Below are 24,285 nucleotides of genomic sequence, written 5' to 3' on the forward strand. Positions count from 1 at the left end.
CTTAGACTGAAGTTCACTACTGTGTTATTTATGTTTTTGTGTATTCTGCTGTTTCACCTAACTACAGGTACTGGCAGGATTTAGGCTATTTGATCATCTATGTGACCGGACGTCCAGACATGCAGAAGCAGCGGGTGGTGGCTTGGTTGTCCCAGCACAACTTCCCTCATGGCATTGTCTCCTTCTGTGATGGCCTAGTCCACGACCCGCTCAGACACAAGGCTAACTTCCTCAAATTGCTGACAGAGGTCAGACCGGGACTAATGCACTGTTGTTTATTTAGGTGTAATAAGGTCATATAACAAATATTTTTAGTGGACAAAACCAAGTGGTGCTGAAATTGTTATGTTTAAACATATGTACTCACTTGTAAAGAAGAAACTGGTTCCAAACGGTTGTCCTCTTCATTTGAATGATTCCAGGCTCACATGAAGATTTTTGCTGGCTACGGATCAACCAAAGACATCTCTGTCTACACCTCCATTGGCATCCCTTCTTCCCAGATATACATTGTCGGCAGACCCTCGAAGAAGATGTTACACCAGTGCCAGGTAGCACGCCATCAGAAGCCGTTATCAAATTTCTAGTGTGCTCAGTTAGATGCCAAAAGCCCTTTAAAATGTATTTGTGATCGGCTCTGTAATTCTGCTGCTCTAATTATTCAATAAAAATGAATAAAGGAACATGAAACGCATTAATCAGGATATAAAACTCTAATGTCTCTCTCCAGTTAACAGTTGTATTTACTCTGATCCTCTCCACAGTTCATCACAGAGGGATATGCAGCTCATTTGTCCCAGCTGGAGTACAACCACCGTTCTCGGCCAGCCAAGTCTAGCAGCACACGCATGGTGCTACGTAAAGGCAGCTTCGGTTTGGGTGCAAACAGCGACTTCCTGAGGAAACGGAACCACCTGCTGCGCACGATCTCCTCACAGCCGGCCCCCACCTCCCCAACAGGCAGCATCCACAACAGACCTGAGCGCACACAGAGCCAATCAGACAGCGAGCGGCTGGAACGGGAGCGGCTGGAGCGCACTCACAGCCAGAGCCAGGGAGCGACCCAGCGCAGCATGAGCATCACAGCGAGCTGCTGGGGCCGCAGTAGCAGCACCAAGCTGGAACCAGGAGTTTTCAACCCAAAATGAGACAATGTGGAGAGACTATGTGAGAATACCTCCTGGACTGACATACAGAAGCAGTTGCTGAGGAAGCGATCGGTGATATAAATACAAAAATGCAAAGAGTTGAAAAGAGCTGGTTTGCACCATATGGGTAAATACCACATGGGAATTTGGTGCTACAAACCACTAATATTAAAAACTAATGCCAGTTACATTCGTCACAAAGATTTTAGGACAGACTGTGTTCATTTTGAAACAGTCTACAGGACATTTCAAGGAGCCTCTTTCTGAAAGAAGAACATGTACTCAACCACATAAAGCTAATAATGTAGGGATCCAGGCTGTTTCTACTGTCGAGTGAATATTTATCAGTCTTAATACAAGCTTAGTTTTCATCCTTCAGCAGGCTTTTAGATTGGAGAAAGTTACACATAAAAGCACCCGTACGCTGTATTCTGCAGCAAACAACAGAAAGTTGTTACAGGCAGCTTGTATCATGTGCACACACTGATAGAGCACTGTAACCGTCTAATGTGGCCAATGCAAGCACAACTACTGTACCTGAGACAAACTTTGTGTATATTAGTTTTAAGTCTTTGTCCTTTTCATGTGAAATTGGGTTCGAGTCTGAGAGCAAGGCTGAGAATCAGGTGACACTGGACTGAGTGTCTTTGTCTTTTTTTTAGGTGTAAACATTCAATCGAGAAGCCAAAAATGAATCTTTGTTAGGAGAATTCTGTTTATTCGTCAACGATAAAAAAAACATTATTTCAATGATTTGTAAGCCAACCAGAAATGATCTGATCAACTGTCCAAACTTAAACAGCAAAGACTGAATATTATTAAGTCAACAGTCCAGTTGTTTGCTTGTTTCTTTGTCAGCCTGAAACACAAAGAATCATCCAAATATCACATGACGCAAAACTGCGAATTGACCCTTTAACTATGGCTACAGCTGAAACTGTTCTCGGGTTTTTACGGCATTTCATCACCTGATGTAGGACACAGCTATAGGGAAAACTCCTACTACTGTACGGTTAATGTGCCAAAGTTAACAGAATTGTACGATATGCTGTACATGAGCAGAGAGACAAATATTAAGGTCTCCTGTGTAAAAATGGAATAGACTGTGTAAGTATGTAGTTAAATGCCTTAACAAGGCTTGTACATAATTGTTAAATTACAGTGCAGATCTGGTATCTGGTCCACTGAAGACCAGTTTCAAGTGTCTTCTTTACTCTGGGGGTGAACACAAACTCATTCAGGATATACTTTATTGACTAATGGTGATAATAATTGCTATTTAAGATTATAGTTATTTTAAAATGTACTCATTTTGTGAACAAATGTGTTTTAAGATTACTTTTGTTATGTTGTGTATTTTCTCTTCAAACTTGAGTTGTAGCAGCCAAAATGCAGAGGTCTTTGCCTGCCACAGTATTGTATTTTTATCATTTTATCTTGCAGATAGCCAGAGTTGTATCAACACAACTGCTATCTTGTGTCCTATATTGTCTGTTTGTTATTAGATATTTTGCAAATTTGGGATTTGGCTTCTTTCTGGCTGTCCCTAAGCTGTAAATGAGGCATTGAATGTGCTCTTAGATAACCCTCCTTAGGTTAAAGATCTCTTTCTCTCTCTGTTCTGCTCAGCCGTTAGAGGAACAAAACGTGCAAATTCTGTATGATACGTCATCGAAATTAGGAATACAGAGCTGAAACTTGCTTTATGTTGTTAGTATTTTGAAAATTGACAAACATTTGGTGATTTTTACAAATGATGGTTATTTGTCTCTCCAATAGGCATGCACAGAGCTAACTTTAGTGGACCAATATGGGCTCAAATGTAAGGGGAAACGTGCAATATTTCTCAGCCGCACCACCAGATCAAACAGGCCATTTATGAACCATCATAGTGCACTGACAATCAGTCGATCTGGCTCATATTCTACAGACATCAAATTACAGAGGGTATCTCATTCAACGAGCGCCGTTCAACCTCACAGCTCCACATTTTACGAAGTGGAGTTTTCTCACAATGTGGCACTGACCTGATAATGATGTGGAATGTTACAGTTGGTTTCTTTCTGTGGATAAACTTGACTTTTTGTTGTAATATTTTCCACTCTGGCATAGGAGCATCTACACAAACTCACTTCAACACTCCAAAACTGGACTTTCAAGGTACATTTTCCTGAAAACAATGCAGCTTTATACAACATCCCTGCAATAAAACCTGGATTTGTGAAGATGACGTTTCAGTTTTATATGAACTCCTTGGCGACGTGTTCTTTCACGTTTAACACTCATTTTGGAGGCTGCATTTGATTATTTTGTGTTGAAATGTGTTTCCAATATTTTGTCCGCCACACATCTCAGTGAGGGCAGACTACATCATCGCACGTCCCGGTTCACGGGTACTTGCTGACCCTAAATCAGGACCGTTTGTTGTTACTCCGATGGACTCTGTAAATCCTGTTTTAAACTGCTGTCCCTTCCTCAGTGACACAACCCTGTAAAGAGTCTGCATGATGTCATAACTGTTACGAAAGACTGTGTGTACTGGTAGTGAGTAGAAAAAAATGGACAGGCAATGCTGGAAAAATGCACTCCTTAAACTAATACGCCATATTCCCTGATCTGAATCCAGAGAATGTAAAGACGAAGCACTGCGGTGATCTGTGAAGTTTGGATAGCTCTGGTCAGACAATCGCTTTGATCGATTCTTCTGTAGACGAACATACAAACAGAGGCCTTACATGTCCCTTTTCTGCCTTACGTTGACAGCTATGTGGCAAGGCCAAGACTTCATGGAGAAGGACAAAGCGTTCACTCAGACATTGTGGATAAGTGATGAGGCCATATTTTCTTAAAAAGCTTTGGTTTGTTCTACCGTCTGAAGGAGTAACCCGACATATTTAACCGATATAACTTCATCCCTGACTTTTTCGAGTTCTGGTCCCCAGGTTGATGCAATGCCCCGACTGTTTCATCGAACAGTTAGGATGTACAAATATAAAACATTAAATTGGTAAATCGTGCTTGGAAAAAAATAAAAATAAATACTACTTGTACAGGGTGTGTATTCTGTAGGGTTTGGATCATTTAATTTTATCCATTCCCTTGTGATTTTATGTACAGTGTATAAAGAAAATATAAAGAACCGAGAAATGTTGGTCTTTTTTTTCTCCCCACACTCAAAATGGCAACGTTACATTCTTCAAAAAGATGTAGTTTTACCAAAACTCTATTTTTCTGCTATCACTTCACAAAATTGCTACGTGGAGTGTAAAACTTTGTTTTTGTCTAGGTTGTAGTGAACACACAGACGTGGAGCATTGAAATTTTTTCTCAAAAATGTTTTAATGAAGTACAAACTATACAGCCCGTCTTGGCTGATATCAAATGGAAAGAAACCGCACCCAGTGTTTATAGTCACGACTTCTACCTTGTCAGAATTTTCCTGAATCTGGAGTTAGTTTAGCGAGAACTCCTATTAAAATGTACACACTGAAATTATGTAAAAACGTATAAAATAAATGTGCATAAATCAGGGTAAACGTAAAAGATCCCCAAAAACTATTTGGGACGTTGTCGCATTGAGTTGCTGCTCTCAACACATTCTCATCACTTTGATACAAATTGCAGATTTCAAACGCATTTTCTTCAATATTCTGAAGGTTTCAGCAGTTTGGGCAAACTCCTCAGCTTAGTGCAGAAATCTTCTACCTGTTGATTCCCAGTTTTCTCTGGAAGCCGTCCCCATCTCCCTTGGTAGCTTGCTGTGGGATAAATGGATATTCACTGTCAACCTTGTGGCGTCAGTATGTTAATCAAAGTGGTAGTTGTAAGCTCACCTTATTGATGTCTTTGTGTTTCTCTCGGCTGACTATCTCCTCGATGATCTCTCCCTCTCCTCTCACCAACCTAGATGAAAGAAAGAAAGAAATAATACACATCTCAAACCACACAACTCGCTGCTTGTTGTCAGCGAACAGCAGCAGGTCTCGTGTCACACCTGGTTCGTCCTGTTTCAGGGTCCACCACCCTGCGGATCACGCTCTGCCGGGCCTCGTACTCCTCTTTGGTGAGAGGTCTCTTAGTGGAGAGCCGGGCCTTCTGCTCATCTGTCATCACTGCAGAGGAAATCAGAAGATGACGCATCAGGAATAGCAGTTCCTCGGGGAGAGTGGTTGCAAAGAAAACAGAAGATGACTGTTTTTTAACACTGTGTTTGAGGCCATTGTGGTAAACGGATGCAAATTACTGCATTATGGCAATATTACATTCTCAGTAGTTTGGTAGGTATCTATGATCTGCTACTTTTAAACTGAGTTCAGACATTTCAGGAAATTTTCCAGATCCCAAGTTGCTAAAACCATTTTGTTTCCATCCTGGTCCGAGTCCATTGGGCCAGAAGAAATAATAGTCCAGGCGTCTGTTGTCATGTCAAGTTTGTGAATGATCAATTGTAACAGGTCCAAATGCACACACTCAAAACCTTGCTGAACTTTTTAATCTTTACCGGAGCTGAGTGGGCTCAACTTTCAATGGTCCCATTTCAGCTGAATACGTGGACGTTACTTTGTTTAAGAGTGTGTGGGAAAGACGAGGACCAGGTCTGCACTTGTTGATTACCACAAAACTTTTTAGATGGTAAGACGACAGAGATGAAAACATAATTTCAATGAATCTGGAACTTGCGGTTTGTTCAGAGTGGAAAGAGTCATTCTTTTTTTACAAAATAAATTAATGGAGCACAGAACTAGCCTAACTTATCATAAAAAAAAAATAAACCATTTTGGAGTTTTACTGCTATTGTGAGTGATGTTCATCATCTGGAGATGAAAAGGGGATTTTGAGTCAGAATTGTAATGTTGATCTCTTCTGATGTTAGGGTTCAACTTGATGGTGTAAAGTGACGTCTCACCTGGCCCGAGCTCCACCGCCTCGTCATCATGCTGCCACACCTCCAGGTAGGATGGAGGTTTCTCTACTGGACTCTGCAGCACCACCTCCTTCTCCTTCTCCTCCTTCTTCTTCCTCTCCTTCTCCTTTTCCCTTTCCTTCTTCAGCTTCTTCTTCAGCTTCTTCTTCTCTTTCTTCCTCTGCTTTTTCAGTTTCGATTTTTGCTTCTTCAGCTTCTTTTTCTTGGCTTTGCTTTTCTTCCTCTTTGTTCTCTCATTGCTCGAGGACGAGGACGACGAAGACGAAGAGGTGGATGATGAAGAGGAGGAGCGTGTTCTGCGCTTCTTTCTTTGCTCCTTTCCATCTGAGGGAGACACAGGCGTTCAAAACACTCTGATGATAAGTCTGAAAGACAACAATAAACGGTCCCAACCTGGCTTCTTCTGAGATGTTTTCTTGGACGATCTGCTCCGGCTCCTGCTCGAGGAGGAGGAGGTCGACGAGGAGGAAGAAGAAGAGGAAGAGGAGGATCGTCTCCGTTTCTTCTTGTCGTGTTTTTTCTCCCTGTCCGCTCTTTCGGGTGGTCTGCTGCGATCCATTACTGCACAAAAGCTTGTTTACAGATCCAAGGCTGGTGCCCTCTTGCTTTACGGAAATATGCTCGTCTTCGATTTCCTTCCGTCAGCGTCATGCTGCGACTAAAGTTCCTGGTTCCGCTTTAAGTAAACCTGACACGTGAAGGCTGTTCTAACACGTACTTGATCACAGCGACTACAATAAAGTTATTAAAAAAATATATTATAATGAATGATATAATTACTGAACTTATAACACTGGCAGTGTGCTGTCAAATCACGTGTGTCATCGAAGAAGAGTGCCTGAAGTAACAAAACTGAAAGTGCTCATTATCCTGAGCGTCCCCTAAAATTAGGACATTTTGTTATATAGAGACCTGCAGGCTCCCTAAAACAAACCAAAAGCACTCCGAGTACGAATGAAAATGAATCATCTTTATTTTGTGACTATTTCCATGTGAAAAACTGTGATGAGGGTTCAAGTGCTCCCAGCTTTACTTTGAGTTACTTACTTTACAAAAACATTTTAAATCACCGGATTAATGGGGTATTGAGGTTCACATTTCTTACATTGGGATGGGATCCCATTAATATGGAACCACTTTTGGTATTTGGATCTGGACCAGTCCAGGATGGTGTGGAGGTATGCATGCGTTTGTGTTGTAGCATGTACCCACTGTGAAACTTCGGCTTCAGCTTGGTTCTGACATTCAAAGCCACTTGGTATCTCTTTCAAATGAGCTTGCATGATATTGAGAACAGCATCAGACGGAGTCCTGTCAGGGCACTGATGAAACTGCTCAAGCCAGCACAGTAAACCTCAATAACCAAAACAAACCAGTTCTCTATATGAACGCCTGACCATCAAAGAGGTCTGTTCATCTATCGATCAAACCGATATCCTAAAAAGGAAAAAATAAATAAAAAGGCCAGTAGGTTTAACCAATGAAAATAATATATATATTTTTTTTAAAAACAACTTCTCTCCAAAACAGTTACAGGTGTGTGAGATAGTCTGTTGACTGGATATATTTTGTGTACAGAAAAGGCATCAATGTGAGAAGATAAATGTACTTTTTATTCAAAGGTTTTTATAAAGGCCATTGTGATTTTTTTTTAAAGCTTGTATATTGATAAACATCCATGTTTCTGATCATGTTAGCCCTTGTTTTTCTCAGCTAATTAAGCTAAACCAACTTGAAAAAAAACAAAAAAAGCAAAACAACACATGCTTTTCAGAATTATATAATCGCCATAAGACTCCCATCGTGTTTAAAATATTGCATCTCTGTAGCAATAAATAGAAACAATCTCCCAAGCTTCCTTAAAAAAAATCTTAAAGTCTCACAGAAGTAAATCGCAAATGATAAATATTGTTACGCAAAACAGTCAGCTGCATGAGCAAATGTAACAGACTGAAAAATGGCTGGACGTGATGCTCAGAAAGATGTCAGTAAAAAGAGAGCCTCAGAGCTATCATCCTTCCAGTCCGTGTGCAACGGGAGCTCGTCAGGTTGCTCCACTTTAAAAATGAATGGGTGGTGGCGTGCGGACGGGTGGAATGCGTCACTGTTGCTGAGGTGTTCTCAGGCCCATTAGGACACGGCAGCAATGCAGATCCTCTCTGGTGGAAACTGCAGGACGCTCTTGGCAGCTTTGATGGTGTTCTTCATGAGCATCGCCACAGTCATGGGTCCAACACCTCCCGGGACAGGGGTGATCAATCCTGCTTTCTGTCTCACGCCTGAATGTGGACAGAGAAAGTATTTTAGAGAAACTTAAGCAGCAAGTGGAATATGTCCCTGTAGAAACCCACGTTCCAGCCTTAGGGTACCTTCAAAATCCACATCTCCAACCAGTCTGCTTTTTCCAGTGACAGGGTCCTGCACTCTGTTTATGCCGACGTCAATCACAGCGGCTCCCTCTTTGATCATGTCTGCTGTGATGAGGTTGGGAATCCCTGCATCCAACAACACGCAGTACAGTTATACAGATATAATTCAATAATTCAAGAAAAATTTAAAAAGATTACATGTTTCAGTCTAGGTCAGATGAAGGGAAACTAATAGTGACACAAACCTGCTGCAGCCACAATGATGTCAGCAATTTTAGTGTGCTGAGAAAGTTGATCCCTTGGAGTGTGACGATGACAAATGGTGACTGTGGCATCGCCTGCAGCAGAACAGAGGAGACGTCACATCATTATTATTATTTTTTTTTTGGTCTCAAATATATCACATTGTGCAACGAAAGCACCCTATACACATAACCGACCTCCAGGCCTCTCGTGACGGCCATCTGTATGCAGCAACATGGCGATGGGCATGCCCACATTCTTGGAGCGTCCAGCAACCACAACATTCTTCCCAAAAGTAGAAATTCCTGGAGGAAAAGAAATGACAAAAGTTCAGAGGTTGGCACATGTTGGTCAAGCGTTTGCTCAGCAGCATTTCAACGGTCAGATGAAGTACAGTAAGCACGCTACCTGTGCGTTTAATAATTTCCCAGACTCCCCAGGGAGTGGCAGGAAGCATGGTCGACTGATCCAGGCACATGCGGCCAACATTAACGACGTGGAAGCCGTCCACATCCTTGGCAGGGGCAACAGCATTGCAGACTGTGCGCTCATCAATGTGCTCTGTCAGAAAATAAAGAGATGTTACAACCAGGACAACTAGATCTTCAGATTTTTGTCAATACGCACGATATTGTAAAGGTAAAAAAAAAAAAAGAAGAAAAATAAAAAATCCCTTCAAAACCAACATTCTCTACATGCCTTCAACTCTTCTCACATTTCCTGTGTTTAATGTACCTGGCAGAGGCAGCTGGACCAGCAGGCCGTCCACACGATGGTCTGTGTTCAGTTTGAAGATCAAGTCGAGCAACTCCTCCTCGCTGATGTCAGAGTGTTTGAGAATGGTTTCACTTGAGATTCCTGTGGGAGTGCAGAGTGAGAAAAAACTATTTAAAACACAAGCAAAAACCAGCCATTTATTGACTCTTGACATTTAGCTCATAATTCACCAGGTTTTAAAGTTTACGGGCATGGATCAGCGATTGCATATACGTCCACTTACCGACTTCCGATGCGGCCCGGGTCTTATTGAGAACGTAGGAGTGACTGGCTGGGTTGTCTCCGACAAGAATCACACTCAGATGGGGCCTCCTGTTGCCGTCTGAAATCCATTTGTCCACATCGGCTCGGGCCTCCTCCCGAATCTGACGTGCCAGTTTCCTCCCTGAGATGACCACCGCCTCCTGCCTGAGTCAATACGACAATGAGAGATTAACAAGCTGTGACTCTAATGTTAATTGGACAGGTACATTGTCCACAAAAGTCATTAAAACAGTGAAAACTTTTCAATCAATTTGATTAAAATTGAACTGTAAACAATCTTTGCAGTACTCTTAACCTAAATCTCTGCTGTACATGATTTATTTTTCATGCCAACAGAAACCTGTTATGACTTCCCAACCATGCCAATTGCAGCGGTACCAGCTGCAACCTCTAAAGTTAGCTGCAACATGTCTCAATCTTACTGAGCCATACAGGTCTCAACACACTACTCATGAGTGTACGCAACGCTGCGCCACTGCTTTGTCCCAGTTTGAAGAGGCTCTACATTATATAACAACCATGAAGCAATGTTTAATAACAGAAGAGTAATGAGCCATCGTCAGTGATGTAACCGTCGCTGTTATTCTGCCAAAACCAATTAAACCTCATGGAAAAGCATGAGGCGTTTGGTCCCAATGGGGTGTGAGCATGGGGCCAGTGTCCCAGAGAAAATGAGTCTAGAAAGCAGGCAAGAAACACAAGTTTAAATACACCCACCTGAGTGAAAACATTCATCGGTCAGATTCATGACTAAAAGTTTTTTTCCACGTCACAGATGCCTTTTTTAAATTCAAGATTTTACTTCTTTTTTTTTTCTACACTTGCTCTGATGCCAGCTCAGTTCAGTCATGTGTACGACTGCCTTGATGTTGCCTTAAGTAATGAGATTCGTCCAGATCTAATTAAGCAACGTGAGCATGTGCCTTACACACCATTGCTTTAAAATTATCCATCTTGTGCCTTTGTAACTCATGCAAATCATGTGCAGGATCCATGAGGTTTGATTCAGACGTGTGTGTGCAACATTAGATCATTACATACACATGGGTCTTGCTGCACTCAGCAAGTTTCCACTAAATATCTACACAGGATGAGAATGTTATATTTTACATGATGACCTGCAGGTTGTCGGCAGCGTGACAACGAGATTTTTTGACATGTCATCCAGGACCTGCTAATAATGCAATAATGCATGCACTTTCTTTGCGTGAAAAACAGCGCCTTGGTCTCCTGCTCAAACTAGTCATTCCAAACGGTGCAAGCGATCTCGTCGATTTCATCAGCCAGGCATCCAGATGCAATGTTACCGGCATACCGCTAGGGGCGCACTACAATACGACCAACCATGAACATTTAGTACAATAAAAACCTACAAACCACTAAGAAACAACGACCTACGTGAGCACCAAATACATCAAATACATCACCAAATGCGTGCGCTGAAAAAGACCCAGCCGTGCTTTCATTAGGGCGACAATTTACCTCACATGTCGGAAATTTCTAACTAAATTCAGTTAGATTGCGGCCAATTTAAGATCGACTCACCTCGAGGCTGACATGTGCAGTTTACAGACTTGATGCTGGGAGTGTTGACATAGTTTCCTGAGAGCCCTGATCGCTGCCATTTCTGACTGATTGAGAAGAAAGGAGGCACCACCACCAGTTTGTTACGAAAGACGCCACCACCCGGCCTGACAGAGCACCGTCTGGGAGGGAGGAAAGGGCCCAGAGACGTTTTAAAGCCTGCCCCTTCAACGTCATGACTACGTCACCAGCTCTTGACGTTACACACATTAGCTTTCCACATAAATGCTCTGTTGCTATAGCACCCACTAGCTTTTTCTTTATACTGAATGACATTACATAATTACATTATTAATTTTAGTTTGAAAGCACTATACGTATGTTACAGTGTTCGGCCTCAGCATGGTTCACATCCATAGTTTCTTTGGGTCACTTTTTGCCTTCATAACACTCTTTATAACCCATGTCAAAGCCGGCCTGTGACATTTGCACCACATCTGGCCCGTAAGTTTCAAAAGTAGACCAGAGTGGGCCCAAATGTGTGTTCAACCGACTAATTTACTTTTAATGCAACTAAATATCTATCTGAATGTTAGTTGCTGTCATTTTCTGGGCACGGATCTATGTAGGTGATGCCTGTATAAAAAAAGAAAATGGAGTGAAAAGGATACTTTGGCTGAAGTGTATTGGTACAACTTCAATAGATGTATTTTTTGTGTGTCTGTTTTCTTCCGAAGCAGCAGATAAACAGGGTGGAGTTTCTTTAAAAAGCTTTTTGTTTTGTCATGAGGTTTAATGCTCTTTTAACTCTGTAAACTACACAGTTTTTAAAAACCCATTTACTTCATAACAAATACTGGATGATTATGTATTTACCTTTCAAATGTACGTAGAAAATTGAGATGCGAGTTGAAAAATTTGGCAATATACCCAGGTTTGCAGATAAATGCAGACTGAAATCGGTAAGGCCAGACATCGTTTAATTAATGCATTCTATGAGTATATTGCATTTACTATAACAAATGCGTAGGCGATTTCTTTACTTTAGCCCTTTTTTTGTTTGTTTATTCAGACATGCTTTCTACAACTGCAGCTAACTATTTAATTTAGGGTTTCTCTGTGCCATTGAAGAGAATTTTATTTCTATAATGCTGGAAATAAAAATGTTTATGTTACATGATAAATTGGATGCTGGTAGTTAGTCACACTGTGGAGTTGTAGTGCCTACATGTAGCCTGAAGGGGGCGACAGTCTGCCCGTTGGCCTGCTACAGATGGTCGGCAGAGGAAGAGCAGCAGTGGGTGCAGTTCAGTCCATGTTAGCCTCAACTGTTAGCAGGCACCGTTGATAAGTGGTTCGTGGTGTCCAATTCTGCAACAAAATCCTGTTGACTTAACCAAGGTCAGGAGTTGTAATTGAGGCTCTACGTCGATTTATTTGCCAAGATGAGCTTCCTGTTGTAAGTAAAGTAAAAATGATCTTCCTGAGTTACAGTCGGAGCTTGCGGTTAACGTTAGCAGCACTTCTGCGAAGTTCCCCCAAGGGAAGTTACCAGCATTAAAATGAGACACTAACAGAAAAATAGTCAGCCTGGCGCTTCGCAAACCCAGTATGTTTCACGTTAGCTTATACCGCCTTTTCGCATGTCAGCCGTCGATGTAATGTTGTCTGCAACCTGTGTTTAAAGTTTTACAGCCTTCGCAGACCATAACTTTATAGAAAATAGTTCGAGTAAGCCTTTTCGCCGATGAATAACGCTAACCCACCATTGTTTCGCCAAGATAGCACCTATTATCACTGTTTATTTTATTCGTGTAAGACTTGACATTTTAACCTTAAACGTAGGTCAGATATTATGTGTCTTTTTGGAGGTTTTTAGACATCAAGCAAGTTAATTAATCTTCCCGTTGTTTACAGTCACGTCGTCATACAGTCACATTTCCTGTTAGTTGCGCCAATAGTCTAACCACTGTATCTAGGTTATGACAGAGCGTTAGAGCTCCGTTGCTCCGAGCACAAGCTGCAACATATCTTTTTGGGTTGAACGTGGGTAAAACTAATCTGACAGGGATTACACGCCACCAGTGCTCACAGGTATTCATCGATGTTGCCAACAGCTGCTGACTGCACAAACGAGACGTTAAAGATCTTAGTTTACCAAGGCCCAGGACACACAGATCAGCTCATACTGCTCTCCTTTAATATGTCACTGTCAAGTCAAGTAGTTTGTATTTATACTGACTAATATCAGAGACAGGTGGTCGCCCCGTTGTGCAAAACAAACGGTCATTTCTGAAAACTGCAAATCCGTCTGTTTTTGTCCAGTGCTACTATGTTTCATACCTGTGTAAATATGTGAATGTGCCTCACAGGGCTTTTCAGTCCCTAAAGCATGCATCTGTATTTTGAACGATGATAAACATCCCATAAATAAAACTAAAACAGCTAACTGAGTTACAGAGCAGGGATCCCTGTTTCAGTAGATTTTGGGTGTTGTATTCACACAAGAGAAACACAGTTGTAGCTGAGGTATGAGCCAGTAACATTATTTACGGTTCACATCCAGTGATTTTAATCTGTTTGTTAAACAACAAGGCAAGGTTTCCAGCCATTTCACGGTCCGCACTGTGTTACACAGTTACTGAATGTTGATTTATAAAGAATTTGATTCAGTGGGAAATCAAACATCAAGCAGCATCCAGGTGGAACTGGCACAATCTTTCCTCGTTTACATAAAGTTGATTTTTATCTGTGTTGAATGTCTGCAGTGGCAGTCGCTCATCTAAGACCTTCAAGCCTAAGAAAAACATCCCAGAGGGCTCCCACCAATATGAGCTGCTAAAGCATGCCGAAGCAACACTGGGCAGTGGGAATCTGAGACAGGCCGTCATGCTGCCAGAGGGGGAAGATCTCAATGAATGGATTGCAGTCAACAGTGAGTGAATGAATACAAAAAAAAGACAACAACACACACCTGGTCTATAAATAGCCTTTTAAAGTTCTCATCAACTGCCAATGTCCATATAGCAACCAATAACGTACAAAAATGAGCAGTGATGGTAGCTACGGAATTGATCAACTTATCTTAACTTAACTTGAACAAATTATCAACAGATTCAAAGATTGTCACATCCTGGAAAAATGATGTTGTCAAATATCCAACCTGGCGTAAATGACTAAAACATCAACGTGTTTACAAAATTAGATTTCAGAATTGTTCCGTAGGGAGCAGCGTTCTCTGCTCTGAGACGCTGATGAACAGAACAGCTTTTAAATGAACACCACCTGTGGGGAAAACAGAGATGAGTTTGTTTTAATAAAATCAAACTGTTTAGATGTGAAATCTCAAATGCGGCTATTACATAATTCGGTCACCTTGCAGCTGTGAACAAATGCTATCAGCATTTTTCATCTGTGCAACGTGCACTCACATGGCTGCCATATCCAGCTGATGATGCGGCTGAGATGACGGCCCGAGTAGCCGGACAGGGAGAGCGCCAATCCAGCTGTTATGATTATGTCACTGTGGTGCATCATCCTGGTTAATCCCACCAGTCTCCAAAGAAAGCTTGTTAAGCTACCAGGTGGAAAAGGGAGGCAGGCGTTGGCTGGGATCCTCAATTCACCACAGCTCTGCACTAAATCAAAACACTGAGTGTCTACTGGGTATATTTGCTCCCGTAACCACGGTTCTCTGTGTAGGTACACAACCCGCTAACCTCTGAGGCGCAGGATAGGATTTTCAGAAAATTCATACACAAGAAGAACGTGCACTCATGGACCTCTAATGGCTGCAGTAGAAGATTGCTAAATGACCCTTAGGTCCACTGAACGGCAGAACGGTCCGCAAGCTAGTTCTCAGACAAATGGCTCGATGGCGACGTCTTGGTTTAATGCGCTGCCCGTGCATAAAAAATCTGAAATGTTTGGTTATGTAAGCAAAACTATGTTAAAAGGGCCAAGATGACTTTATTATATATGCAGTGGATGTTGGATAATTTTTTAAATTTTAATTTGAAGAGACCGACTTTGCAGTATTTTAATTTTTGATTTTATTTATTTATTTTTCAATCTTCTGTCTTTTTGCTTTGAATGCAGTGCCTCCATATTACTCACTCATCACTTCTGTTTTTAGATTAGTCGTGGAAAATCAGGATAATTCAGATTTTCCATTTGTATCAGGTGGCAACAGAAGTTGTTGCGTGACAAGTATGTATAAATTTGCCTTACTTAAAATGAGGGGATCAATAGGGCACAGATTGTTGTCGGACGGTTTTCTTCCTAAATAGGGTGACCGCGGTCACTTAAAAGGCCGATCAGAGGGTCGTTATTGTTTCTAAATGGAGAGCAGATCAAAGTTTGTTAGAGGGTAATTCGATCACTCAGAACTTATTTATTTTGAGCTTTTTAGGCGTCATATCTCGCCAGATCTCTCACTCACACACAATCAAATTACATAAACAGAAAAATTTGCGCTCACCTGATTGTCATATTTCATACTATGAGAAAAGCTTTTTAAGCTGTTTTGTGTGCTCAATAACCTCGAAGAGGCTGCTCTGTTATGATTTGCATACCCTCCAATAAACAGCTGCCAGATACCTTCTCATCTGTTAAAACTTCTCATAGAAAGAAATGGAAATTGTGAATTTTCTGATGTTACGCTATTAAATCACAAAGGCTTCAAATACACCATGTGATCGGTATGGGTCGATCTCGCTCCCAGGAATCGAGGACAAAAATCCCGATTGGAGCCCAATTACTCAGAATGGACACGTCTGATGATGTGACTGTTGTCCATGCACTCATTGTAACGTCAATACTGAAACTACACATCGTGCAGCCCTGTTTAAAATGTATTATGTCATATTTGTAATCCCGTAATAAAACTGACATTGCACTCCTTCCTTCAGCGGTGGATTTCTTCAACCAGATCAACATGCTGTACGGCACCATCACTGAGTTCTGCACGGAGACCAGCTGCTCTGTGATGTCTGCAGGCCCCAGGTGAAGCAAACCTTTTGTTTTTTATGCTCGCTGCTTTTAGGTGTGTCCACATCAGGCAAAGTTGGAAAGTTAAAAGAGTGACACGTGAAATTCTTACCGTTGAGCTGCTTTATTTACTTATTCCTGATGATGGACACCTTAAATGAAGTCACGCGAAATGAAATCACTTGTCAAACGGTAACATATCAGAGCATTAACTGGATTGCAGAGACTATTGACAGACTGCATTGTGCCCAAACTGGTATTTGGGTACACAGATGAACAAATGTAGGCCATGTGTAATGTCAGCCTCAGCAAGTTTAATCGCTCATGGAATGTGAAATGATAGCTGATGTAATAGAGAGTTCAGAGGGGGAAGTGTACTTTTAGCAGCTTCTGGTGTTCAGAGCCACTGAAATAACCACCACGTCCAATGTTAACAGGCTTATCCTGCTCATTGATTAGGAGGAGTGAAAAGACAATTTGATTGGAATTGTTCAGTAGTTGTCAGTTATCATAAATGAACAAACATCCCGCAGACCCAGCGATGATATAGATGCAACTGACTCCATTTTGAATTTTATGAAAGGTAGTCATGATGCTCCTAAGCAGGAAAAAATATATCTCTATAAATTCAGACTAAACCAGCACGTGTTCTAACAAATGAATAGAAGTCTTGTGAGCTACATTTGGTTTCTTTTTATATATCACACACACACACACACACTCAAAGTCTGTCCTGAGGCATTAATTTATATCTTATAAGACCCACTATGTACTCTCTTAAAATGGGCGAGGCAGTGACATTTAATCAAATTGAAACGTTTCCTCTGAGCGTCACATGAGAAAACAGGAATTGAGCTGCATGTGGTCCCTGTAGAAGCTGTGCTGTTTGAATCTAGTTCTGGCACTTCCTCCAGCCTCTCTTGCCAAGACCGTCTGTGCTCAGTCTCTAATCGGTCGGAAGAGATGGGGGGTTCACTTCCTGTTTACATAGCCTCTGTCGAAAAATATAAGGTTTGCATTTCCCCTGCTGTTCTTTTTTTTGTGGCTTATCTGCTACCACATGCTTTCGTATCCTGACAGAAAGGCACGATGAGTTCATGTTGCATCTGTTTGTTCTTTCTTTGCAGGTATGAGTATCACTGGGCCGATGGCACCAATATTAAAAAGCCTATCAAGTGCTCTGCACCCAAGTACATCGACTACTTGATGACGTGGGTGCAGGATCAGCTGGATGATGAGACGCTTTTCCCTTCCAAGATCGGTGAGCTTCCCTTAGTCAGGATTTTTTCTAAAGGATGACTTTGGTTCCAGTTTTACCTTTTGTAAAAGTGTATTATACAAAGGCAGAGAGAAAAACCCAACACCAAGCAGACTTCAGTATGTTATTCTCTTGCAGACCCGAACGACTACTTGCATTTAAGTATGTCCTCTTGCTTGAATCTCAAAGTCTTCTTCTCCTTCTCACTTTAACCCGTGAGAATGAATTGAGAGTTAGAGAGATGATTATCTTGGCTTCTGAAAGACATAAAAGACCAGACAAAAGCCTCTGTTTCTTAAAGGGGAACTCCGGGGCATTTGAAGCGCATTTCCATTGCTAGAGGTTGTCAAATACTGATAGTAGGACACAGAGAGGTGCAAATCTGCGCTCCCTGTGTGGAGATCGCGCTGTTCGCACAACGTGTCATGCGAGGCTAATACGTGGTGGCTAAGGGGCAAGAGCTAAACCTTCCACGTAAAACAACAACTTGCACACTGCAGAAACGTCACACCACTTTATAAACCATCCGACAATAAAGTCACAAGCCTTACCATCAAAACCATATGCATGGTTCTCACATTACTGGCATGGGGACGTTACAAAACAACTTTATAAACAGCATGTAACTCACCGGTTAGTTGTACACTCGCCCATGTGAAAGCCCAAAAGAGTCGATGGACGATAATCCCATATACAAAACAATTATATTCTCTAGAAAAACTGCGTTCAAGTATTTAAAACATTACAACAATACATGCCCAGTAATATTGTTTTAATGTTTTAAATACTTGAACACAGTTTTTCTTGAGAAGATAATTGTTTTGTATATGGGATTATCGTCCATCGACTCTTTTGGGCTTTCACATGCGCGAGCGTACAACCAACCGGTGAGTTACATGCTGTTTATAAAGTTGTTTTGTAACGTCCCCATGCCAGTAATGTGAGAACCATGCATATGGTTTTGATGGTAAGGCTTGTGACTTTATTGTTGGATGGTTTATAAAGTGGTGTGACGTTTCTGCAGTGTGCAAGTTGTTGTTTTACGTGGAAGGGTTAGCTCTTGCCCCTTAGCCACCACGTATTAGCCTCGCATGACAGGGTGCGGAACAGCGCGATCTCCACACAGGGAGCGCAGATTTGCACCTCTCTGTGTCCTACTATCAGTATTTGACAACCTCTAGCAATGGAAACACGCTTCAAATGCCCCGGAGTTCCCCTTTAAGTTGTGCACTCAAGGAGTTCAGCGAGTTTATGAAGAATGCAGCTTTAAAGTAAAGGTGTAATGTTATTGACGGTCCAAATCAGTCACTTCAGTCCAGCTGAAGTGACTCAAAATGCAGAAGAACAGATTGAAGCCAAAAAAATGCCTCTTGAAAATGGTCTTGGCTTGTTTGATTCTCACTAGAAGTGTTCATTTTGAAGTAGGAGGACTAAATATGAAGGTTTTTACAGCTTCCACACTGGCCCTCTCCTGTTGGTGAACGTGGCACAGTCGCATAAAAACTGAAAGCTGTCACTTTAAATGTTCTAGGAGTTGTGTATCAGAACCCCAGTGGGTGTTGGGATGTGTGTCTAAACTACACCTCTATTCGGTTTAATTTGCTACCTTGTGCATGTGTTTGTGAGTGACATTTTTCAATAGCTATTAATACTTGCACTTGAACTTTAAAACGGTAAATGAGCTAAAAGTGCTCCGAAACTGAAGTCTCATTCTGACGTAGGCTGAAAGGCGTAGTGGATATTTGAAACTGCTCGTGCTCTTCTCTTGACATCAGCATTTTCCATCACCTTCTGCCCCACAGGAGTTCCCTTTCCCAAGAATTTCATGTCCGTGGCCAAAACCATCCTGAAGCGTCTGTTCAGAGTTTATGCTCACATCTACCACCAACATTTTGACTCCGTGATGCAGCTGCAAGAGGAGGCTCACCTCAACACCTCCTTCAAGCACTTCATTTTCTTTGTCCAGGTGAGATTTTCGCGCCGTAGCGAGATGTTGTGTATGCAAATGTTTGGGCAGTGGTGGAATGTTTGAAAAGGAGTCCTGAGTCAAAGTTTCTGGAGAAGTAGTTTCCTGCGGAAATGGGAATGTTTCTAAAATGTCGCCTGTCTTGCTCAAGTTCGAGTAGAAGCATCAACAAGCGCAGCAAGCTCAGACTTTGAACGCACCTTTAAATGTTAGTCCTGGTTTAGCTCATTGATGATTAAAATACATTTTTTGTTTGTACAATATCTTTAAATAGTTCCCGTACTGAAGTGGAAGGCCTGTTCATTTCACCATGCTTGACAGTTGCTATGCAGGCGCAGAGACTGCTGTCTGCAGTAGTTCTGTCGTGTACGTATCGACTGGCATGCGTTTTCTTTTTTTCAGAGCAGTAGCCTGTGCATCAGTCGAGGAGCCATCACTTAAAGACTAATTAACTCTGCAAAAGGACATCTGAAAAGGAATCTGACACAAGAGGGATGTGGGATTTATTCTCTCACTGTGAGAACGGCTGCGTTTCCTGTGGAGAGTGTTAAGATATTTATTTAAAAAACAAATTTACACAGTTTAATTATGACAGAGGGAAATTCAATTTATGTAGTTTCCGGTCCTGTACTGAAACGACCCCATGAAGTTATGTACCCCTTTAATGTTCATCACCAAATCACATTGTGAGTGACTTTCAGGCCTTTTAATGGTAACAATTTGATGATAATTTAAATTAATCAGGTGAAACAGGTTGGTGGTTATATTGCCCACCAATAAACACTGACACTCAGGACTTAAAGGAAAACTCCAGGGCATTTGAAGCGCATTTCCATTGCTAGAGGTTGTCAAATACTGACAGTAGGACACAGACTGGTGCAAATCAGCGCTCCCTGTGTGGAGATTGCTCTGTTTGCGCAGCCTGTCATGCTAGCCAAATACGTGGTGGCCAAGGGGCAAATTCTAAATCTTCCACGTAAAACAACAACTTGCACACTGCAGAAACGTCACACCACTTTATAAACCATCCGACAATAAAGTCACAAGCAATTATCTTCTCTAGAACAGCCATGATAAACTATTTAAAACATTACCACAATATTACTGGGCATGAAACAACATGAAGTAATGCTAACCTAGCAGTAAATGGTATTGTTGTTAAATACTTGAACGCAGTTTTTCTAGAGAAGATAATTGTTTTGTATATGGGAGTATCGTCCATCGACTCTTTTGGGCTTTCACATGCGGGCGCATACCAACAACCGGTAAGTGACATGCTGTTTATAAAGTTGTTTTGTAACGTCCCCATGCCAGTAATGTGAGAACCATGCATATGGTTTTGATGGTAAGGCTTGTGACTTTATTGTCGGATGGTTTATAAAGTGGTGTGATGTTTCTGCAGTGTGCAAGTTGTTGTTTTACGTGGAAGGTTTAGAATTTGCCCCTTGGCCACCACGTATTTGGCTAGCATGACAGGCTGCGCAAACAGCGCAATCGCCGCACAGGGAGCGCCGATTTGCACCAGTCTGTGTCCTACTATCAGTATTTGACAACCTCTAGCAATGAGATTGCGCTTCAAATGCCCCGGAGTTCTCCTTTAAAGCAGAGACAAAGATGGGACGGTATCGCTGTTGTACGAAGTGGGTTTGATATCACAGAGTTCATTGCAACTCGGCTACATTAGCTGCAGAAAACAATGTTTTGACCACAACGTGTCCCTTAAAACACCTCAGGAGCCCTTTATATGCTTAACAAGACAATTTGATCTCTAATTAGGATTTTTCATTACTCCTGACATGAACGGGTTTGGAAGTTTATAGTTTCCATATAAATACATTATGTGAATGAGGGGATATATAATCTGTCAAATTAGTGGCTATATCAGTAACAAAATTTTTTAGAATCTCTTAAACCTTCATGGTATTGAATGGTAATTGAATATAGACGTGTCAACAATGTAAAATCAGTTTTTTATTAGAAAATGACACTCAACTGGATTTCTCTTGTCTCCTCCCAAGTATTGCAAACCAGTTGTTTACTTGTAGTTCATTGTTTTGGCTACAACAGTTGGAAGTATTAACATTCGGGAACTGCAGCAGGTTGCGTCTCGAATGCTTTAGCCAAAGTCCCAAACTCCCCTCAGGGAAAAACATTGCACTGAGCCTCTAGTTTCTGTCCCGTTTTACACAGGACCAAAACCACATCCCAAATTGTGTTAGAGATGCTAAAAATGTTTGTTTTTTTTGTTTGTTTTTCCTTCTCGCAGGAGTTCAACCTTATCGACAGACGAGAACTTGCTCCCCTGCAGGACTTGATCGAGAAGCTTGGATCCAAGGACAGATAGACATTTCATCACACATGTTCTGTTTTTTTGTTTTTTTTTAATAGCAGTGTTTCTCTTCTTTTTCCTTCCTTGACTTCCTCTACCTCTATGACTTCTAGCCTCAACTCTTAAAATCTGTGCCTTCTTGTTTGCATTTCCTGAATGTTTGTATTGTACTTCTCCCTTTATTCCTTTTCTATTGTTTGCTGTCTTCGAGCCCTTTTCCCCATTTTAGCCTCTTTAGATAAGATGGTGTTGTAAAGAAAGAATATTTTTTTCACAGAACTGTGCTTATTGACTATATAAAAGCAGCCCAGTGAATTTTTATATTGGACCAAGAACTTTTGCAGCTGAAAAACAGTTTGTCTTCTTTCAGAAGTTGCTGTACGGTGTTTGGTTTGTCTGAACACTCAAAAGTTATTAATTCTTTCCCTTTTATTTTGAATGATTAGAATTATAAATATTGAGATCTTAGAGAGATCTTTTATTTTTTATTTTTTTTATTAAGTTGTCTCTTTGTATACAGGGGAAAGAAACCAGAGAGATGGCAAGAAAGGTTGTGACATGAAATAGGTCTTGCGTGGGCCTTTGAACCTTTTAACAAAACAACAAATGAAGGCGGGCACCAAAATAAATGCAGCATATAAAGCTCACTGTCATGTATACTAACATGGTTCCTATCGCTACCCTCTTTTAGTCCACTTAAGTGTGCGTTAAATGTAAAAAAAGATGCATATATAGATAATCAAGGCATGCTACATAGAAGACCACCAAGGTTGACGGCAGACAGCTATTTCGGTCACGCAATATTGTGTTTTTCACAATTTCTGAAAATGGCGAAATGTGAGTTTATAGTTACACCACCTTTGAAGTATTTAGTTCTCATCAAGAGCTTTTAAAACCTCTTTAATTAACCAATGAAGGGGATCTGTATTTTACCTTCATCGTGTCAATGGAATGAGAAGTGTAATGTGAATTTTTACTTTAACTGTCATTTCAGTTAATTTCTCTGGTGCTGAGCATGATTCCCCCCCCCCCCCCCCATTGGAAAGTTTAGTAATTACTTTTTCACGGCTGTTATTGAAATCTTTATCAGTCGTAAAGCACCACAGTCGGTTAGAACCGATGCAGCTAATATTCCTCCTGAATATTTTGTCTTTCAAAGGTTGATCAAGGGAATAGTTGTTTTTTTGTTGTTTTTTTTCTTGTCTCGTGTTGGACCTAATCTTATATCAGACAATCGTGTAACCAATTATGATCAGTTAAATGAGTTCAACGCATCACAAGGAACTAACCAGGGAGATTTGAGGCAGCAGAGTATTCATTTTGTAATTTACCACTTTGTAAGAGAGGCTGTTCTCATGTTAAGGCAGAAAAATAACTGAAAGCTTTCCAACTGTATGATCAAAAGTTGAATTCATCTTAACTGCCACTGATCTTCTTTTAGGCCTACAAGATGCTTTGCAGAAATGTCAAACCAGCATTCTTTGATGTTGATAATCATGTCCACTCAATACTTGTTGATCTATATTCAGTCACTGTTTTTATGTATTTCTTGTTTTCACAATGTTTTTTTTTAAACTTTTCGTTACATTTCATATTTTGTAAAATTTCAAATTTACTTTTTCAATCATACAAAAAAAAAAGGGGTTTGAAATCATTTGAAAGTTTCCATGTTTTTAGGATTTGGTCCAATCACATTGGATTGTCATTTAGACTGAGAGGAGTTTGGAGAATGTGTTTACCACGTTAAAACATTTACTGTAAATAAGATCAGTGTTTTTGTCTGAACAAGACTGTGCCTTACAATAAAAACGAAAATGTCTGATATGACAGTATTGATAGATCAAAAATTCAATAAAGTTTGAAAGGACAATACGTTATTGGTTGTTATTCTGTCTTGGATTTCATGTCTTGCATGTCGTATTAGAGCGAGTTATTCTTGTAATGCTCATTTTCGTTTAAATGAACAATAATACGTTTCAGTTGTATTTGTGTTGTTAATTTATTGACAACATGTGTTGACCTCAAAGTGCTTTTGTGTGATGGAATATTGTTCAACAATATAAACCAGAAAGTAAAATAATCAGACGAAAAATAAACGAAGGAACGTGTGTTCAGAAAGTAGTAGTATCAGTCGGGACATTTTCAGGCGGTGCACAGTTTTCAGTCAACCAATCAAAATCGAGTCCGAAAATATTGGAGTACTTTCACCCCGAGTATCGATTTACAGGAATATTTTAACAAGTAGGCTTTGTAGTATTTATTGCATAGTTATTTTCAAAGTGGGCTTAATATTCAGCATTGCGATATAGATCAACTTCAGTATCATACATTGTTAAGACACTATTTGATTTGCCTGTATCTATGCCGAAGAACCCATCCTGAGAGTCAACGCTTGGGGCAAACACAACCAATGTCATAACCGAGCAAGGAGGAAATAACAAAACGGTATTTAAAGGCTAGTTTTCGTCAAGTAGTTAGCTAACGTCTGTGAGTT

At 40.9% G+C, this 24,285-nt stretch overlaps 4 protein-coding genes across 10 annotated transcripts in view; 2 read left to right on the forward strand and 2 right to left on the reverse strand.

Moving 5' to 3' along the window:
* Positions 1–3,373, forward strand: part of LOC142382254 (membrane-associated phosphatidylinositol transfer protein 2-like) — a 39,189-nt gene extending 35,816 nt beyond the window's left edge. For all 7 annotated transcript variants that reach the window (XM_075467910.1, XM_075467916.1, XM_075467909.1 and 4 more), the window contains 3 exons: positions 68–248; positions 423–551; positions 765–3,373. In XM_075467910.1, coding sequence (XP_075324025.1) covers positions 68–248; positions 423–551; positions 765–1,148 — 694 coding nt within the window. In that variant the 3' untranslated portion in view covers positions 1,149–3,373. The remainder of the gene's footprint in view (positions 1–67; positions 249–422; positions 552–764) is intronic.
* A 1,110-nt stretch (positions 3,374–4,483) lies between these two features.
* On the reverse strand, positions 4,484–6,717 carry arl6ip4 (ADP-ribosylation factor-like 6 interacting protein 4). Its single transcript, XM_075469041.1, has 5 exons — positions 6,466–6,717; positions 6,055–6,396; positions 5,143–5,260; positions 4,982–5,051; positions 4,484–4,906 (listed from the first exon to the last, which is right to left on the reverse strand). The coding sequence occupies exons 1-5, from the start codon at positions 6,629–6,631 to the stop codon at positions 4,850–4,852; spliced, it is 753 nt and encodes a 250-aa protein (XP_075325156.1). The 5' UTR covers positions 6,632–6,717; the 3' UTR covers positions 4,484–4,849.
* A 947-nt stretch (positions 6,718–7,664) lies between these two features.
* On the reverse strand, positions 7,665–11,447 carry mthfd2 (methylenetetrahydrofolate dehydrogenase (NADP+ dependent) 2, methenyltetrahydrofolate cyclohydrolase). Its single transcript, XM_075469042.1, has 8 exons — positions 11,271–11,447; positions 9,685–9,869; positions 9,420–9,542; positions 9,093–9,245; positions 8,882–8,989; positions 8,687–8,779; positions 8,442–8,567; positions 7,665–8,351 (listed from the first exon to the last, which is right to left on the reverse strand). Exons 1-8 carry the CDS (start codon positions 11,348–11,350, stop codon positions 8,203–8,205), a joined length of 1,017 nt encoding a protein of 338 aa, XP_075325157.1. The 5' UTR covers positions 11,351–11,447; the 3' UTR covers positions 7,665–8,202.
* A 1,077-nt stretch (positions 11,448–12,524) lies between these two features.
* Positions 12,525–23,661, forward strand: mob1a (MOB kinase activator 1A). The gene is made up of 6 exons (XM_075467917.1): positions 12,525–12,708; positions 14,018–14,184; positions 16,160–16,253; positions 17,366–17,499; positions 19,299–19,462; positions 21,729–23,661. The coding sequence occupies exons 1-6, from the start codon at positions 12,695–12,697 to the stop codon at positions 21,804–21,806; spliced, it is 651 nt and encodes a 216-aa protein (XP_075324032.1). The 5' UTR covers positions 12,525–12,694; the 3' UTR covers positions 21,807–23,661.
* Positions 23,662–24,285: the final 624 nt, after the last annotated feature.

The sequence above is a fragment of the Odontesthes bonariensis genome, chromosome 6 (genome assembly GCF_027942865.1).
Source record: "Odontesthes bonariensis isolate fOdoBon6 chromosome 6, fOdoBon6.hap1, whole genome shotgun sequence".
In the NCBI taxonomy this organism is placed as follows: domain Eukaryota; kingdom Metazoa; phylum Chordata; class Actinopteri; order Atheriniformes; family Atherinopsidae; genus Odontesthes; species Odontesthes bonariensis.

Coding starts and splice junctions, on each gene's coding strand:
- arl6ip4 (XM_075469041.1), bottom strand. CDS start 6,631: ATGGATCGCAGCAGACCACCCGAAAGAGCGGACAGGGAGAAAAAACAC. Junction 6,397..6,465: donor AACATCTCAGAAGAAGCCAG/GTTGGGACCGTT, acceptor TGTCTCCCTCAG/ATGGAAAGGAGCAAAGAAAG. Junction 4,907..4,981: donor AACACAAAGACATCAATAAG/GTGAGCTTACAA, acceptor TTTATCCCACAG/CAAGCTACCAAGGGAGATGG.
- mthfd2 (XM_075469042.1), bottom strand. CDS start 11,350: ATGGCAGCGATCAGGGCTCTCAGGAAACTATGTCAACACTCCCAGCAT. Junction 9,246..9,419: donor GGTCCAGCTGCCTCTGCCAG/GTACATTAAACA, acceptor ATTTTCTGACAG/AGCACATTGATGAGCGCACA. Junction 8,568..8,686: donor CATCATTGTGGCTGCAGCAG/GTTTGTGTCACT, acceptor TGTTGGATGCAG/GGATTCCCAACCTCATCACA.
- mob1a (XM_075467917.1), top strand. Junction 17,500..19,298: donor GCTTTTCCCTTCCAAGATCG/GTGAGCTTCCCT, acceptor TCTGCCCCACAG/GAGTTCCCTTTCCCAAGAAT. Junction 19,463..21,728: donor ACTTCATTTTCTTTGTCCAG/GTGAGATTTTCG, acceptor TCCTTCTCGCAG/GAGTTCAACCTTATCGACAG.